At 36.3% G+C, this 17,528-nt stretch overlaps 1 protein-coding gene and 2 non-coding genes across 4 annotated transcripts; all 3 read left to right on the top strand.

Annotated features, from left to right (window-relative positions):
* Positions 1-437: 437 nt before the first annotated feature.
* TRNAR-UCG (transfer RNA arginine (anticodon UCG)) lies at positions 438-510 on the top strand. The gene has a single exon. It is a non-coding gene; the product is annotated as a tRNA-Arg (tRNA).
* Positions 511-2,996: 2,486 nt separating this feature from the next.
* Positions 2,997-15,564, top strand: LOC129261543 (mucin-3A-like). Of its 2 annotated transcripts, none has more exons than XM_064100260.1 (6): positions 2,997-3,403; positions 6,448-6,567; positions 8,123-8,406; positions 9,043-9,121; positions 9,522-9,638; positions 10,203-15,564. In XM_064100260.1, the coding sequence occupies exons 1-6, from the start codon at positions 3,340-3,342 to the stop codon at positions 11,993-11,995; spliced, it is 2,457 nt and encodes an 818-aa protein (XP_063956330.1). In that variant the 5' UTR covers positions 2,997-3,339; the 3' UTR covers positions 11,996-15,564. The 2 variants fall into 2 exon arrangements, with proteins under 2 accessions (XP_063956330.1, XP_063956331.1); XM_064100261.1 differs by having other exon boundaries at positions 3,257-3,403; positions 9,049-9,121; positions 10,203-15,558.
* TRNAT-AGU (transfer RNA threonine (anticodon AGU)) lies at positions 15,565-15,638 on the top strand. The gene has a single exon. It is a non-coding gene; the product is annotated as a tRNA-Thr (tRNA).
* The last annotated feature ends 1,890 nt before the right edge of the window (positions 15,639-17,528 follow it).

Here is a 17,528-nt window from a genome sequence, read left to right as displayed (position 1 = left end):
CAATTTTTGGCAATAAATTGAATAAAAAATAAAAAATAGGACTTTCGTAGATACTTCTAAGCAAAGAGCATTCAGGTATTCAGAATAATGTACGTGTATAAAAATCATTCAGTTGTTAAAACATATTGTATTGTATATTTGTATTACTGATAAATGTAAAAAAAAATCTTTTTATGGTAAGGATTGTTTTATATAGATATGATTTATTAACAATCGAATACTGGTGATTATAAATATGATTAAATCAGAGCAATTAGATAGATAACATGTCAAAGAGCAAATTTCAGTAAAATATTTCGGCGAAGGTAAATAATGATTAAATATCGATACCTTATATCAGATGATTAAGAATGTGATTGCATGAAGTTATTGCAAATGAACTTTGATCCGATGTATGCAAGGCTATGTATCATTAGTTCCGCATTTGAAATAAAGCCGGCCGCGTGGCCTAATGGAGAAGGCGTCTGACTTCGGATCAGAAGATTGAGGGTTCGAGTCCCTTCGTGGTCGTAGATTGCTTACTTTTTTTCATTCAAATTCCTTGAAATGTTAAAAAGTGATGATCGAAGTTAGAGTTGAAAAAAGAAGGCTTGTCAAATATAATTCGTATTAGATTTTGTGGCAATGAAATGGACCCTCATCTTATCATTATTATGTAATACTTTATTCGTTTATCATTGTTTATTCCTTCACTTATTCTCTGTTGTTTTTTGTGAAATTATGTTTTCGTACTTATGATATATCTAGAAATTCAATGAGAGGAGCGTATGTCATTGCTAAATTTAAGGCAAATACTCATGTCACTATTTTGAAGAATGAACAGGAGAAAGAAGGAGGAAAAGAAAATGAGATAATGAGAAGAAGGAGAAGGAGAAGAAAATGAAGAAGAAGAAGAAGAGAGTGAAGGAGAAAAGGTATAAGAATAAGAACAAGGGCCGGAGAGGCGGACAGGGAATAACGAGAAGAAGGGGGCCAGCAAGGAGCGTAATTATCGTAAATTAGGGTATGAGTTATCGTTGGCATTGAACTATTTTGGGGGTCAATGGTTGATTGTTAGCGATCCGTTGACAACTGAATTCTGTGATTCACATATAATTTGTACAGACATCACCCGGTTCCAGTTGGCAATTAGTCTGCTGGGCAAACCCTTCACTCGAGTTATGGGTCTGAATGTGCAGCCTACTCATGCCTTGTGTACTGAAGGCACAGCAAGTTTTGTATGTGCTAGTCTTTGCGTGGAGGCACACTTGTTGATCAAAGTTCCAATCAGGGTTTGCCTGCAGGCTAGTTGGCAATGGGTTAGGTATCAAAGCTACATGGCTAATTTTGAGACTTGAAAATAGCACTTTGATTTTGTAATTTCACAAAGCTGTATCTCATCAAAGTCAGGATAGAGACTGAACAGCCCCTTGGGGTAGAGGGCGCGATGCTCATACCTGGAATCCGGATCGGTTTGTTCTTTACCTCCGAGCTATGTATGGAACCCAATACCAGAAATATTCAACTGTTCTTTTAATTGCAACCCCCACCACCCCTCCCCTTCCTCCTCCCCCCGTCCCCTCACTCTCTCTCTCTCTCTTACTCTCTGCCCCCCCCCCCTCTCTCTCTCTCTCTCTCTCCTTCTGTCCCTTCCTTCCTACTCTTCATGTCTCTCCCAGTCACACAAACAGAAACGACTCCGGACCGATCAAACTATTCCTTACGGTTATATTCAATGACACATCAAGCCCCCGGATCAAGCCTACCATCGGTCGGTTTAGAAGGTGTGACCGGGCAATTGCTGTGTACGATATTTGTCCCTTCCCCCTCCCCATTCCCACTTTCCTTTGAAATATAAAAAATAAATAGTCTTTTCAAATCATTGCAAACGAAATATCAACAAGTCAAATGATAACATGGATTGAAAGTAAAGAAATTGGTATAGATACTGATATACAAATAAAAAGTGTTGACATTTTTTTTCAATTTTTACTGCGTTAACTTTGTGTCAACAGACTTTGGCTAACACTTCCGTTGCCCATTACTACACACCAAGATTCCAGGAGAAATCTATGCTGCTATGACGACACATCATAAAATTGTAAACATAAATATAATCACCGTGATTATAATGACGCTATGTCCGCTGTCCGACACCAATACATTTTATATCTTCTTCATCTATTCTTTTGTATTCTTTAACCTTACCCACGCAAACAACATAATGGTTCCTATACTCCAGGTAATTTCCCGAAACGGCTCTTCTAAATTAAGGGCGGACACATGGATTACAGGAACATGCCCCAAAAATATTTCAGAAGAAACGAGGCTAAGATGGGATGTCTCTTTAAAAATATAAAGTTTTTCTTCCCTTTATTGCCCATTTCTGTTATATACAGTAAGGAAGAGGAAGTGGAAGATGTTAATGAATATCTAATTGAACTTTATTAATCCTTCTATTCAGAAATTGTTATCTAATTTCGGTAGTTATAACGAGGATGGACACAAAAATATTTTTTACGATAATTTTGTGGGGCATTTTTTCGGGTCACGTGTGTAGGATTAAAACTGAACCTATATTTTATAAATTTGCTGACGTAATCGTTGGGGCTTACGGTTGTTGCCCCTAAATTCCCACAAAAGTGATATTTTGGGCTAAAATCATTGTATTTTCAACATTATACCAATCGCTCATGTGTTTTTATCTGGCCAATTGAAGGAAAAACCCTAAATTTGTTACAACACCGAGCATCAGATTAAAAAAAATTATTTAGGGCTCGCTTGCAAATTTTCCATATCTGTGCACCATACCCAAAACTCTGCCCCCCCCCCCCCCTGAAATATTTGCCTGATAACGCCACTTTGTTAAAATCTGTACTGACGAAAAATGAAGTGGTTATTTTGTATTACTTTTCGCTGGTGTTCATTCATATCGAACACCTTGACATGCTTGCATGAGGCGGATTCCTGTTAGCTAATAACACTTTATTCAGATTCGCGTTTCCGTAAACACCCAAACAGTATGATTTATACCTTTATGATACAGCCACACGAGCGTAACGGACCCCAGACCGACACAAGGTATCACGTTATTACCAATGACAGATCATCGGTCGGTTTGGTATCGGTTCCATCAGTGTGACTGTAGCATTAGTCAGGATGAATGCGTTATGAAGTTTAACACGTAACCTGACGTTCTAATGGGCACCGAATGAAGATGAGCAAGAGATAGCTACGTTTCGCAAAGAAAGGTGCGGAACCAAACGACTTGGTGGTTATAGACAGGCGATCCTCAACCTTGGTGACTCTTCATCGTTGCCTCTGTGACTTGATGCCTTGTATTTTACGTGTTTGAGCAGCATGAAGCACGATACGACGTTAGGTCTTCTGTGCCATCTTGGAATCATCTTTGCGACATTTCGAGGTAGGTTTCTGCTCCTGTTGATTCAAAATTGGGCATCAATTTGGAGAGGTTACAAGGCCATGGTTGTCTGACCGTCTTTACCGTTTCTGGTTTATTTTGTAGTGCGTGGTAGTGATTTTAGTCCCTACTTAGAAAGGTGCTACACGATTAAATATGTTTTCATTAATACGGTTATATTACGTTATCTTCGGTTTCTTGAGTAAAACTCTACTCGCAACTACTTTCAAGATACGATTTCATTACATGAAAAGTTGATTGAAAAACAGAAATATTCAATTAACGTATGTCCGGTTTACTTTTGGGATCAAATCATGATAACAAAGTATTCGTATGAAAAAATCCAGCAAAAACAATTATGATTGTGTTAGTTTCTTCCCCCACCCCCCCCCAAAAAAAGTTTGTAAAGCAGAAATGGCTAATGACATGGTTATTGAAGTAAGTCACTCTCTGTCGTAGGCCTACTTTGTGTCGAAATGGAAAGTAAATCGCTCAGTTAACACTCATAATTTCATGTATACTTTCATGTCTTTCGATGACGATGTTTTCAAGCATGCCCAACTTCCTTACACATGTTTTGTTGAGCGTACCTGTAGAATATAATGTTACTATCAACATGACAAAATTTAATGATCAGGATATTCAACCTCTGATTTATAGGATTATGTTGTTAAAGGCCTCAATGGGAAATTAGCACTAGCCACTTGTCTTGTATAGGGGCATATATTAACAAAATCAGAATAATCCGTTATTACATGGGATACAAATTTAGGTGTACAATATTGTTTAGATAAAGACATCGATGCACATAATGCATGCTGTCCAAAAGGTTCCAACTGCCATCGATTACTTTTTTATTATGTTAAGATTATTGAAATAAAAAAATAAAAAATTACAAATAAGCTCTCCGATTTATGATAAAAGGGTGCTTTGAGAGAGAGTAATAAAAGTATACATCGACTAAATTAATAGGCGAATTCCACCATCATCATGATTCGATAATGCTCTATATAAAATAAAACATCTACAATGGTGAGAACGTTGGCATCCTAACATAATTTATATGTTTTGAAGCCACCGCACACCTTACGACTGGTTCACGATCCGATTTTTGGAACAAATCGCATTTTGCTCATTTTTTTTTCTGAAAATGTGAATGAAAAGTATCCTTTTATTTGAGCTTCAAACTAAGTGAAAGAATAACAATTTCGGATGATTGCAAGTCTTTATTTTGGAGTAAAAGCCAAATTTGTTTCAATTCGTAGCAAATCTTACATGTGACGTCATTACGAATAGATGTTGAATTCACTTGTATTCTAATTAGGATGATAGAATCGTCACAGATTTGAGCATAGGTTTTCGTACGATAATTTAGAACATTACACACTAAGCAGGGGCGGATCCACAGGATCTTCCAACGGGAGGGGGGCACATTTTCCTGAGAAAAATTTTGACAAGGCCCCCCCCCCCCCCAAAAAAAAAAGGGGGGGATTTTCAACAAAAAATAAGGACATTTCGTCCATGGTAAAAATTGACAAGCAAAAAAAGGTCTTCACTTCCAAAGGGGGGGTCACACTTCTGTTTGAACGATATTTTTACATTACAAATTTTAAATGTGCCTCTCAAGGGCGGGGGGGGGGGAACGGGCCGGCTTTGCCCCCCCCCCCCCCCCGATCCGCCAGTGACACTAAGATATTCCATGTCGATATTAGCATAATCAAATTCTACTACGTTTTATTCCAAAATCGGGTCGCAGACCAATCGTTATGTGTGCGGTGGAATATCGCAATATGACTTTGCTCATGAAAATAAACAACAAACGGAGGAATCTGAAACCAAGCATGCCAAGAGGACTCATATATTATCATACGAAATATGTACACGAAGAGTGTTAGTAACAACCGAATTGATTTAAAGAAACTATTTGCATTTCAGATTTAGACCAGTATTTCGATTTTGTTCGAGATTAGTCAAATAAAATTTAAACTTGAAATACAACCACTCTGGGAGTTAAATTATTTTTTCAGAAAATGGTGAATTAAAAAAAGAGAAATCAGCGCTAATATTACCTTTTCGAATACGACTTATTGGATATGCATCTGCTTAAAGGACAAGTCCACCCCCAACGAAAAGTTGATTTGAATAAAAAGAGAAAAATCCAACAAGCATAACACTGAAAATTTCATCAAAATCGGATGCAAAATAAGAAAGTCATGACATTTTAAAGTTATGCTGTTGGGTGTGCAAATGAGGAGACTGATGACGTCATCCACTCACTATTTCTTTTGTATTTTATTATATAAAACAGGGAATATCCTATTTTTCTCCTCATCGTCAAGTGAAACAACGATTAATTCCTCCCTGAACATGTGGAATGAGCATTGTTTAATACTACATGATTCAGTCAAGTTGGTCCTTATTGTCAAATCAATAAAAAAATGAAATATTGTATAATTCAAACAATAAAAAACAAAAGAAATAGTGAGTGAGGGACATCATCGACTGTCTCATTTGAATTGTGCATATCACTGTTTTGTGAAAAATAAAAAAAAAATTAAAATGTCATAACTTTTTTTTTTACATCCGATTTTGATGAAATTTTCTGCATTTTGGTAGTTTGATTTTTCTCTATTTTTATTTTACTCAAATTAACATTTTTATGGGGTGGATTTGACCTTTGATTTACTGGGACTATTTTACAAAGACTTTACAACTACGGTAACTGCCATATAGTGGTTACAAGGGACAACAGCCAATCACAATGCAGGGTTTCCTTAATGATGACAAATGTACCATGGTGGTAATTTTTTTATAAAAACAGGCTCCTTCGTCAATTTTCTTTGAATGTTGTCCCCATCTCTGACTCATTCGTGTGTCTATCAAAATGTACAATTGTTAGGAGCACCCCCACCTCTTCTACCTTTTTCTCTCTCACTCTTTGATACCCATTCTGCTTATTTTCATTGTCAAGACTCTCTCTATTAACCATGTTAACGGAGAAACAACATCCTTCTCGCTATCACATTATTGTTATTCATTCGATGCAGTTTCCCTGGGGCAGAGTTGCACTTTCCAGTCGGGTCTGTGTGACTGGATCAGCGTCGGGTCGGGGCCCCGGTGGAGGAGCTCCCGTGACCCCAATACATCCTCATCCTCCTCGCCTGAAGGTATGATCGGGGAATTCTTCCCTTTAACTGGTACGATGTACACGGGCATGACATTCGTAATCTCAATCACTGGTTTTAGGGGGTTTGGAATTGGGAAGGATATAATAGTATTGGCAGTGTACTCAATGTACGCCCACCCCCCCCCCCCCCCTCCTTCCCATGTCTAATTCAATTTTGGGTTGGTGAATCACTTAAAGCCTGTAAGATTTGGGAAAGGTTCAATGGGTTGAATATAATATACTTGAATATCATATAACATTCAAATCTTACAAACATGAAAACGACCTCTAATTTTGTGTGAAAACTGGAATTTTTACCATTTATGATATCTAGCGCCCTCTCTCACGACTTGTGATCATATCAGAAAGCTACAACAAAATTTATGTCCATTCTATGCTGGAGATTTTTTTTCGTAACATATAGAAAATGTGATTATTTTGGTTGAGAATGTCGTGGAATTTTGAGATAATTATATTATCCTGACATAGGATGGATAGGCTTTTCAGCAAAGCTGATTATTTCAAAGAGTCTGCATACATAGATCTATACATACACAATTGAAAATACTTAAAGAACAAGTGTAACATGATAATGAAGCTTAAAATTGAAACTATCGGTAGTAGTAGTAGTAGTAGTAGTAGTAGTAGTAGTAGTAGTAGAAGTAGTAGTAGTAGTAGTAGTAGTAGTAGTAGTAGTAGTAGTAGTAGTAGTAGTAGTAGTAGTAGTACACTGTAAAAAAATGAAGTGCTAATTTAGCACTTACAGTGCAGTCACTATACAAGCACTGTAAGTGCTAAATTAGCACTTCATTTTTTACAGAGTAGTAGTAGTAGTAGTGGTGGTGGTAGTAGTAGTGGTAGTGGTGGTGGTAGTAGAAGTAATAGTAGTATAGTAGTAGTAGTAGTAGTAGTAGTAGTAGTAGTAGTAGTAGTAGTAGTAGTAGTAGTAGTAGTAGTAGTAGTAGTTAGTAGTAGTAGTAGTAGTAGTTAGTAGTAGTAGTAGAAGTAGTAGAAGTAGTAGTAGTAGTAGTAGTAGTAGTAGTAGTAGTAGTAGTAGTAGTAGTAGTAGTAGTAGTAGTAGTAGTAGTAGTAGTAGTAGTAGTAGTTGATGTAAAAGATATGGTGGTGGTGGTGCCAATATACTCATTATTAACATTGTTATCAATACACTCATGAATTTACCCCCAAAAATAGGAAAATGGGGAAAATAAGACCAACAAAAAGGTGAATAAGTAAATTAAATTTAAGAATGGATAGACCGTTAAATGGATTAATTACTTAAAGAGATTAAGCAAATTCATTGATTGGTATATTATGCTGACTTGTTTAATGCTAAATCTCCCCCCCCCCCCCCTCTCTCTCTCTCTCTCTCTCTCCCCCTCTCTCCCCTAAAATTTTACACGTTCGGCACCTTACCATACGAGTCTTATACAATACGTTTTTTTTTTAAACTACAGTTACTGCCTTTGATTGATATGACATCTACAAGTGTGTGTAACGTATGTAATTACTATGATCGATATCTAATTAATTAGTAACACATTAATCCCTCACAGAACTCAAATCCTACGCCTACGTCACAATAAGCCAAAACACGGACAACGACACGGCTGCAATACTCCAAAGCCAAGAAGTGAATGCTGCCACCACCGACACAATTGAGATTGGATTTCAATACCAGCTCTCGGATCACAACCAAGGTGATCTTCCAAATACCTTATCTGTGCGATGGTCAAAAAATGAAGAGGATTTCAACGACGTATGGCACACAAATGGACCTACGAACTCGTGGGTGACATCATCATTGGTGCTTGCACAGGGAGGCGTTTCAAGATTTGCGGTGAGATGGGAAAAGAGATGGTTATTACAAACTTGAATACATTTTCTGGAAAGGTAGTTCAAAACTTACTGTTGTCAACATGGTTTGTATTTTTTTCGAGACAGGAAGTAATTAAGATACTGATTCAAGAAAATGAATAGTTGAAATTACCACCGTTATCGGTATGATAAAATCTAGTTTATTACGAATGGTGATGTCGCGTCTATTACGTAATCAACCTATTATTAAACTCGCTTAAAATGGTATATTGGGTCTAATAATAATAATGCTAGTAATGATAAGCATGTTAATGATAGTAATAATAATAATGATGATGATGATGATGATGCTGCTGCTGCTGATGATGCTGATATGATGATGCTGCTGCAGCTGCTGATGATGATGATGATGCTGATGATGCTGATGATGATGATGATGCTGATGATGCTGATGCTGGTGATGATGATGATGCTGATGATGATGGTGCTGATGATGATGCTGATGATGCTGCTGCTGATGATGCTGCTGCTGCTGCTGCTGATGATGATGATAATGGTGGTGATGATGTTGATAATCACGATAATGATATTTATTATAACACATTGAATTAATCCGTACTTATGCAACAAAGAAAACTACCTATTTTTATTTTTAAAGGTGCAGTTTCTGGCTAAAAGTACGGTTCCGTCGCAGGATACCTTTGTGATGATTCGAAACGTCGAAATAACAATTATACGTAAGTATCCATCGAGTTTAAAGAAGTATTACTATCGAGTTTAAAGGAGTATTATTATTTAGGTCCAAGGTGATACTACAGTCCTAATAACGAAAATCTATGACGTTATTCAGAATTTCAGTTGTAATATTTTATAGTATTTTATGATGAAAAGCAGGACCGTAAGATGAGGGTTGGATGTGTGTGATCAGCACCATACCCCTTCCCCCCCCCCCCCATTCTCCCCTTTATGACCAACCATTTCAGTCAACGAAACCCACAGTTTTGACAAAATGAACCCATGAACCCCTTAAAAGACTTTTAGGGTACGGTGTTTTTTTTCTATTAACGTAAATACCAATATGAGTGGAATTTCCAACAAATGGCATATCAATTGTGTTCTTTTTAAATTCTGTCTTAGATGACAGCTGTGCAAGCTCACCTTGCAATAATGGAGGGTTATGTTTCGGCAATGGCCCAACTTTTACCTGCATCTGTACCGGAGGATACCGTGGAGAAGTATGTCAGATTTTACCAGGTAATACATGTAATAGGTGTTGCATGGGGATGACACGATGTGGAGGGTGTTGATGTTGGTGATGAAGTTGAAGCTATTCTTCTTCTTCTTGATGATGATCATGATGATGACGATGATTATAGTGGTGGTGAATTTCATGGTGACAATGTTAAATAGAAAGAGGATAAGGAGGAGAATGATAACTGATAATGACGGGAATGATAATACTGTATGGTTATCATAATGATGATTGTGGTGATGATGATTTGAATTTTGTAAGGAAGTATTTTTTTTTTCATCTTATTTGAGGAATGGTTTTCGCTCACATTTTGCGATAACGAAAGCACAGAGACTCTTGCTTGTAACTGTGTATTCAAATATATAAACATGATAAAGATAAGTGCACCTATTGTGGCGTATTGTCCTCTCGTTGACGTTAAAAAATTTCATTCTTACAAAGTATAACCTGAATTTAAAAAATAATACCACTTATATTGTTTTGTTTTTTACATTGAGACTTTTTCGAAACTAAAATAGTTTTGTTCAAGCCAAAATTCATTGTATTTTGTTTATTGTATTCCATAGGCGACACTCTTTCGAGATTCCTTCGAGGACGCAGTTCTTATCGCGGTATTACCATAGGTACCGCAGCTCACCATGGCAATATCGACCACATCACTTCTACGCCAACCATCAAAGGCACTCCACAGTTTATCGACACCTCAACTGATCTTCCAACATCATACGATTCAACATCACTTATATCTGAACAAACGACAAAATTCAAAGGTCAAGAAACAAGAGGGATGAGCACGATGTCAAGACGATTGGCAACGAACCCTACGGCCGGTGAATCAACAACCGATCCTTCACCTTGCTTTAGAAGAAGCCCTGTTCCCTCTGTGACAGCGGCTACGACATCAGTCTCGGGAGTAACGAATGAGATGACGAATGCTGGAACGTCAAATACCATGAATACAGGCACAGATGTGACATCTGGTTCGAAGTTGACGACGCAGTCGGAGACGCAGCAGTCGACAGAGCAGACACATTCGACGTTGTCTCGTTCTACAATAGAATCGCTGACTTTAGTTACCTCAGGCATTCCAGAATTGACAACAGATTCGCTTTCTATGACGACTGCTACTCATCCAATGACGTTTCCAACGACTTTGCCAACAACTCCGCCAAACACCATTACGACTTATTTTGATGACTTTTCCACAACAGCAACGGATGTTGTCTCCGACATCTCATCAACCGATACCTCTATAGAGACGGACTTTCCATCGTCCGAAGACTATTCGACACTACCTGAGACATCGACTTCGTTTAAATCCACCGAATCAGATCAAACAACACAGCAAATAGATCCAATCTCTTCAACTACGGAAGGGACAACCGTAGAGGTATCATCAAGATCTACAACGAAGCAGTTTGTTACGCAGAGTGTTACCACAACAGAGGAGATCGCTACAGTCACAGGGGTTGTAAGCCAATCAACTCATAATATCATCACAAGTGTCGTAATTGGGTTATCAACTGAAGAAAGTACTAATGGGCCATACACACCTTCAGGTGCAGACCCGATGACTTCCGAGACGAACGGCATTGTGACCCAGAGTTCAACGACCAGACTGGGAGACGATGGTACAAATACTGGATATATGAGCACGATGGACACAACAAAACGCATTATTACAACCATGACAACTGAAGCAGCAACTTCTAGTGTATCAACAGGAGAAAGTATTACTGATCTAGAGACGTCAGTGTATTCGATTAGCACAGGAATGGTAACATCCGCTGTAACCGAAAATTATGACTTGGATACAAGCCAAGCATTGACCACAAGAACAGCGACGTTGTCGACAGAATCGACCAAATTCAAACCTTCGTCAACAGATGAATCATCTGAAACATCATATGTGTCTACAGTAGAGATTGTAACTGATAGAAACCTTACGGATATACCTACAACAGGTATTGGTGTCGCGTCAACGTTATCATCATCATCATCATCATCAACAACAACAACATCAATATCTGTTTCGTCATCGTCGCATACATCGAATTCATCGACCACCGACATGGAGGTATCGTCAGATGTATCCCGCTCCACAATAGCAACAACGCTAAATTCAAACTTAACACGAAGTACAGGTAATATCACATCTCCAGTCACAGATGCATTATCATCTTCACAGTCGTCGTTGAATTCGACGTCGGCGTCGGTTTCGGGAGGCGGGGAAGCGGTCAATGTACCTCTGGCTGTAGGACTGTCAGTAACAGGCGTTGTTGGTACGGTGGCCGCGGGGGTTACAATATTAATTGTTCGTCGAGCAAGGCGCGTGTCATATGGATTAACAGAATCATAACAATAATAATCTGCGCCGAAAATCCTGCTCATTTTCGTTTCGGCAGCGACGCATGAGACCGTTGGGTTATAAGCACTGTAAGCACATTGACATGTTTCCCCCGAAAGACGTTATTTTGTCATTTTGTTTAAAAAATAGTTGTTTTTTCTAGCTGGTTAGCTACCTGTGTATAGCACCAGACCAAACACATAATAGCCCCTGTTTCGAGGATGTGGGACCAGTGGTTCGATTCATGGTCAAGTCATTGACATTGTACATGAAAGGCCTCAAAATTAAAACTAACCTTTCTTTCTGAAGGCGTCTTTGCATAAATTATTTTTTTTGTCAAAACATTAAACCCTTAAATTTTTAACAGAAAGAATAGATATGTCTAAAGTGCTGAAGCACTGACTAGTACTGAACTATCTATATCTTTTACATGTATATTTTTCTGATGAGGATGTTTTTTGTGTTTTTTATTTATTGATTATAAATATATATGTATCCTATTTAATCTTAATTTCATTTAGGTTTTATCTGCAATCGACAATTATATGTTTTCATTGCAGTCTAATGTTTTGACATTTGTTTTCTCTTGTTGAATGATAATCGAATACAATTTTGACTGAATTTATGTAAAACATTAATATCAACATGTGAAATGTTTCCAGAATTGGTGCATATTAAGAGCAACGATGAAATGTCAGATTTTATAAACAAGTACCTGAGTGATACATATTCATACAATATAAATATTCAATTCAATTCTGGTCTTATTGTGAAAAATGATTACATGACAAAAGTCCGAAGACTCGTATTATCATAGTTAAAAAGTAAAAAAACATGTGCATGTATTAATATCATTACACAATACAATAAATAAAATGAATATAATTACAATGCTGGTCTATTAGTAATCGAGATACATTATAAGGTCGAATTATGCAATTTACCCTTCTGGTTATTCATAAAGATTGCAATTGGTTGAAGAAAGATGAAAATCATAAAATGTATGTATTGTTCAAGTAATAGGACTATTTTAATATACAGGAAATATTATGTTGATTTCTTACTGAGGTCTATACATTGAACTGGTCATTACGTTGTAGTTATGTTAATTTTACTCTGCTAACTTTCGTTCTTCTGTTGCTGATCTGGCAACCTACTGCAAAATAACTACTATGTTGAAATCAAGAATATTTTGGCAGGTCGCACTTAGAAAAAGAGGAAGTTAGCAGATACCTTCCTCCTTCTATCAGATTATCTTTTTAGTAATACAGATAACCCTTTTCCTGATGGTGATCTGGTGATACAGATAGGGGAGTGTATACCGTTTTACCGAGAAATCAGATATGAGGGTTGATTGGATAGATCTTGAACGACACGCATTCTGTGTTAATTGCCATTGACATGACTGATTATTTTAATTGCTCTACGGTATATCGAATGATGATAACCCTTATAAATCTATTCGTTGTTATTATGATTCCAAGTTGTTTTTCGAGCATTATTTATTACAATATATGCATAATTGAAATCCTTTTCTAATTATAGTGAAAATAAGCATAATTGTCGTGTGAAATATGCCAGGATGCATATTTCATGCGTTGAATTCTGTCTCATATTATAAGCTAGGGTTACGCCGGAACCGAATCAGCTGCGAATTCATCCGAATGCACGTATTCGGGTGGTTTCGGGAGTATTCCGCTGTTCTCCCTTCGCGAATGCGAGAAAATTTCGGAAGGGATTCGGGAACATTCGAATCCACCGAAACCATCCGACTCAGGCCGTATTTGGGCAGAATCAGTCCGAATTTACTTGGGAGAATTCGGGTTTGGTGTAACTTCAGCTAGAATTGATCAGCATGAAGCACGATGCAAATGGAAGCTATTTTTTAGTGTCCTGTATTTGAACAATAATTTTAATGCAGTTCTCCTGTCCTATAGAAATCTACCGTAGTAAGAGAGAAATTTTACCCAAAGTCGATTGGATTTACTTAAAAATACTTTAAAACATGACAAGCAAAACAAAGGGACTTACTCCCGAAGGAAGATGGCTTATGTCACAAAAAAATGTGTATGCCAGACATTTTCCACTGCAAATCTTTTATGGCTCTCAAAGGGGGTGGGGCGGGCCTTATGTGCCCCTCCCCCTGAATCTGCGCCATTGCTCAGTTTTAACTGGATACCATGATGGCCCTTCAAGAGGCCTGTCTTGGAGGGCTCTTTGAAGAAATCGAGGTTTGTGCCATCCATGCCAAGGGGGGTTTTAACGTGACCAATGATGTTGTTTAACAGGGGTTGTAGATGCTATTCTTTATTCTTCTAATTTCCTTTTCACATTTTCTTTTTTCATATTTTTGTCTTTGAAATTCTGAATAATTAAACAAAATTATAGGTTAACCAAATATGGTAAGTGGGTGAAAGCTAGAATGATGACGGTGCCAAAAAGACCAACTCGGAACTATTTTCAAAGCAACATGTCAAATTATATAACGCTTCCATTGGCGGACGTTGACCTGACGTTAAACTACTTCCGGTTGTCCGGTGGTCGGAATTACAAACTTTGAAAGTTTCCGATTCATCTTTTCAATCGTAGATTGCCGGAAAAGGATTATGACGAATGAATTAGGTGGACAATTAATTTGCATCCATACAACAAAATGTAATAACAACCTTGGACACCATATACCCGTCAAAATAGTGCTTCTGTAAAATTTGTAAAAACACATTCTCTAATTCTTGTGTTCTATATCATGGAATCCACCCCAAAATCTTTTTATGCTTTTAAGAAAAGAAAAAGGGACCGAAAATTTAACAAAAAGGAAGAAGGGAGGGAAGAGAAAAGTAAAGAAGTGCTGTCTCGTCCCCCCCCCCCCCCCCCACCTGCCCCCATCATAATACCCATGTCCGATCATAATACGATGTCCCTGCGCTGAGGTGGATTTGATATTTCATACAGATCAATTGATTGTCTCAAAAGTTAGTAGGATGCCTACTTCTAAACTCTATTTCATTTCGTTCTGCACATCGTTCATGGAGACGCCTACTCGTTTTTTTTATAGTCAAAGTACAGCTTATAATCAAACGGGCTAAAACTAATTTTTCTTAAAGTCTGGAAACAATTAATTTTTGTTTATGCAGTGTGAAGAAAACCATTGCAAATGCGATGTTGGACACCCTCTGAAATATTTCATATTTTATTAATTTATCTATTTTGCTTCTGTATAGGCATACATAGTTACCAAATTGGTTATACATGTCAATCATCGAAGAATATATTTGATTTGATTTTCATTTTTCATTTTCATTAAAAAATTTAAAAAGCTATTTTTCAACTAGCTTTGTTGATCAAAAATACCGCAAAGAAAATGTATTATACTAAAACACATGCAAAGCTAGAAAAGGTCATCGACAACTGTCTTCATTCGAAGTATGCATTTTGTAATACATGTATATGAATAGTGAATACACAATGTTAACGTGGAATTAGTGAGTCAGTGGTGAAACTGTGGGATCGTAGGTAAATATTACACGTAGTTGCTTTCGTAAACATTAGACTTTGACATGTGCCTCGCAGCAAATGTGTCTGGCGCTGTGGCTTAGTTGGTTAAAGCGCCTGTCTAGTAAACAGGAGATCCCCGGTTCGAATCCGAGCAGTGCCTCTTTTTTTCTTCATCCATTCTTTTTTAAATGTAGATAATAATAATGTTAACTTGAAATTTACATATTTCATGACATTTAAATGGTTGAATATTAAAAATAATAACTTAAAATAGAATGCATCTTTATTTTATTTCAATACATAATGTCTTTATTTCACCAATAATGATTATGGGGGGGATATTATTTAGGGTAATCATTTTTAAACGAAATTTATAAGCCTATTGTATCAATTCTATATTAATTCAAATTTTGTCAGCAAATACCTTATCCTCAACACCAAGGGAATCGATTTTTATTTGTCTCATTTTAATCAGATGTCGAAACACTTTTTGGAAAGACACAACTATCATATACCACCCTAGCTTATGCGATGAAACAAGTAAAGGTATGGTTGAAAGTTGACAAAATTATAATAACAATGTTGTGTATTGTGATATGCATAATTATATGCAAATAAGTGAACTGATGATGTGATAAACCTGCATTTTCAGTTGCACGTCATTGTAAAAAAAAATCTGAAATAATTTAAATATCATAAATATCTGCATCGAGAATGTCTATCTTGAATAGTAATAAGCGGATGTAAAGATAATTACACAAATTTATTCATTGAAGAACAGTAATGTTTCTTTCAGAAGAAGAATCATAATGTAAGTAACTTTAATTAGATACAAATTATGATTTAGCTTTTCATATTATCATTATGGGAGACTGTACGGGGATCTGCCCCCGTCAAAAAAGGAGAAAAGTAAATAAAAGGAAAGGAAAAGATTTTAATATCATGATATTTGTCCTTTTTTTTATTTTCAATTCAATTTAATCGTGGTTTATTTCGTATAAAAACAATACATGTGTGTTACACAGCCAAAAGGCTGAAATTAGCATGTTTACAATAAATTCTTCACAAGTCATATATGGGTAAAAGCAACAATTACAATTTAAACAGGTACGTGTAAGAATTTGTGATGTACATGGATAAAAGATATGTTTATTTTTTAGGAGCAAGTGTGAATAAGAATTCATTAAATAGTTAAAATAGAATGCCAAAAAATGTTAATAAATTCGATTTCAAAAAGTGATAAATATTGGACAAATAGAAACTAAAATAGTAATTGAATTGAAATGGAGACAAAACAAAAAAAAATTCATTTGATTTCAAAGCTGTGAAAATATTTATTTAGAATTTAGTAAATCTATGAAATATGGTATTGCACTTTTTCAAAAACGATTTGTTTTTTGCATTTCATCTGGGTAAAATTTTGAACATTTCTTAATGAGAATGAAACATTTTTCCTTTTTTGGTAGCCAGTTATTACAGTTAGGGTTTTTAAAAGAGATTTAGCAAACTCTATGCACAGATTTTTTCGTTTTTTTTCTAAACATTTTAGTACACATTTTGTCAGTGCATTTGCATAGTCTATGTAATCTAAACCAATAATTATTTTACAAACTCTTTTTTTTTAATATTTTCTTTCCAAATCCTTTACTTGTTTATTAGTTAGTGCTCTGTTGAATACCTGTACACCAATATTGAATGAAAAGATACAATTTAAATTTGAACGAGGTCTGACACAGGGAGTTTGTGTTGTTTGACAAGTCTGAACATATTTAACTTTTTTGTTACACATTGTTATAATATCATGAATCGTAAGTCAAAATCTCGCACAAGATTATATTTTTATTTTAAGAAGGCCCACAAGTTTGATCACCTTTAACTCTCGCGGCTTAAATAAAATCCCCTTCAGAATGATTTGGCTTATAACGCAACTGGTTTTATCATAACATTTGGAAACGTATTTGTTTTTTCTCTTACTTAACTCAGAGTACGGGCCCTTTAATAATTGTTCCGACTATGGTGTTTAAAATTTATCAGCTGAAGAAAATATAGG

This window comes from Lytechinus pictus, chromosome 5 (genome assembly GCF_037042905.1).
Source record: "Lytechinus pictus isolate F3 Inbred chromosome 5, Lp3.0, whole genome shotgun sequence".
NCBI classification, from domain to species: domain Eukaryota; kingdom Metazoa; phylum Echinodermata; class Echinoidea; order Temnopleuroida; family Toxopneustidae; genus Lytechinus; species Lytechinus pictus.
Note: the sequence above shows the minus strand (reverse complement) of the source record. Positions and strands in the feature narration are given on the sequence as shown.

Excerpts from the sequence above, each read along its gene's own strand:
- LOC129261543 (XM_064100260.1), top strand. The coding sequence starts at position 3,340 with ATGAAGCACGATACGACGTTAGGTCTTCTGTGCCATCTTGGAATCATC. Across the intron at positions 3,404-6,447 it reads CATCTTTGCGACATTTCGAG|TTTCCCTGGGGCAGAGTTGC; the intron begins GTAGGTTTCTGC and ends CATTCGATGCAG. Across the intron at positions 6,568-8,122 it reads CTCATCCTCCTCGCCTGAAG|AACTCAAATCCTACGCCTAC; the intron begins GTATGATCGGGG and ends AATCCCTCACAG.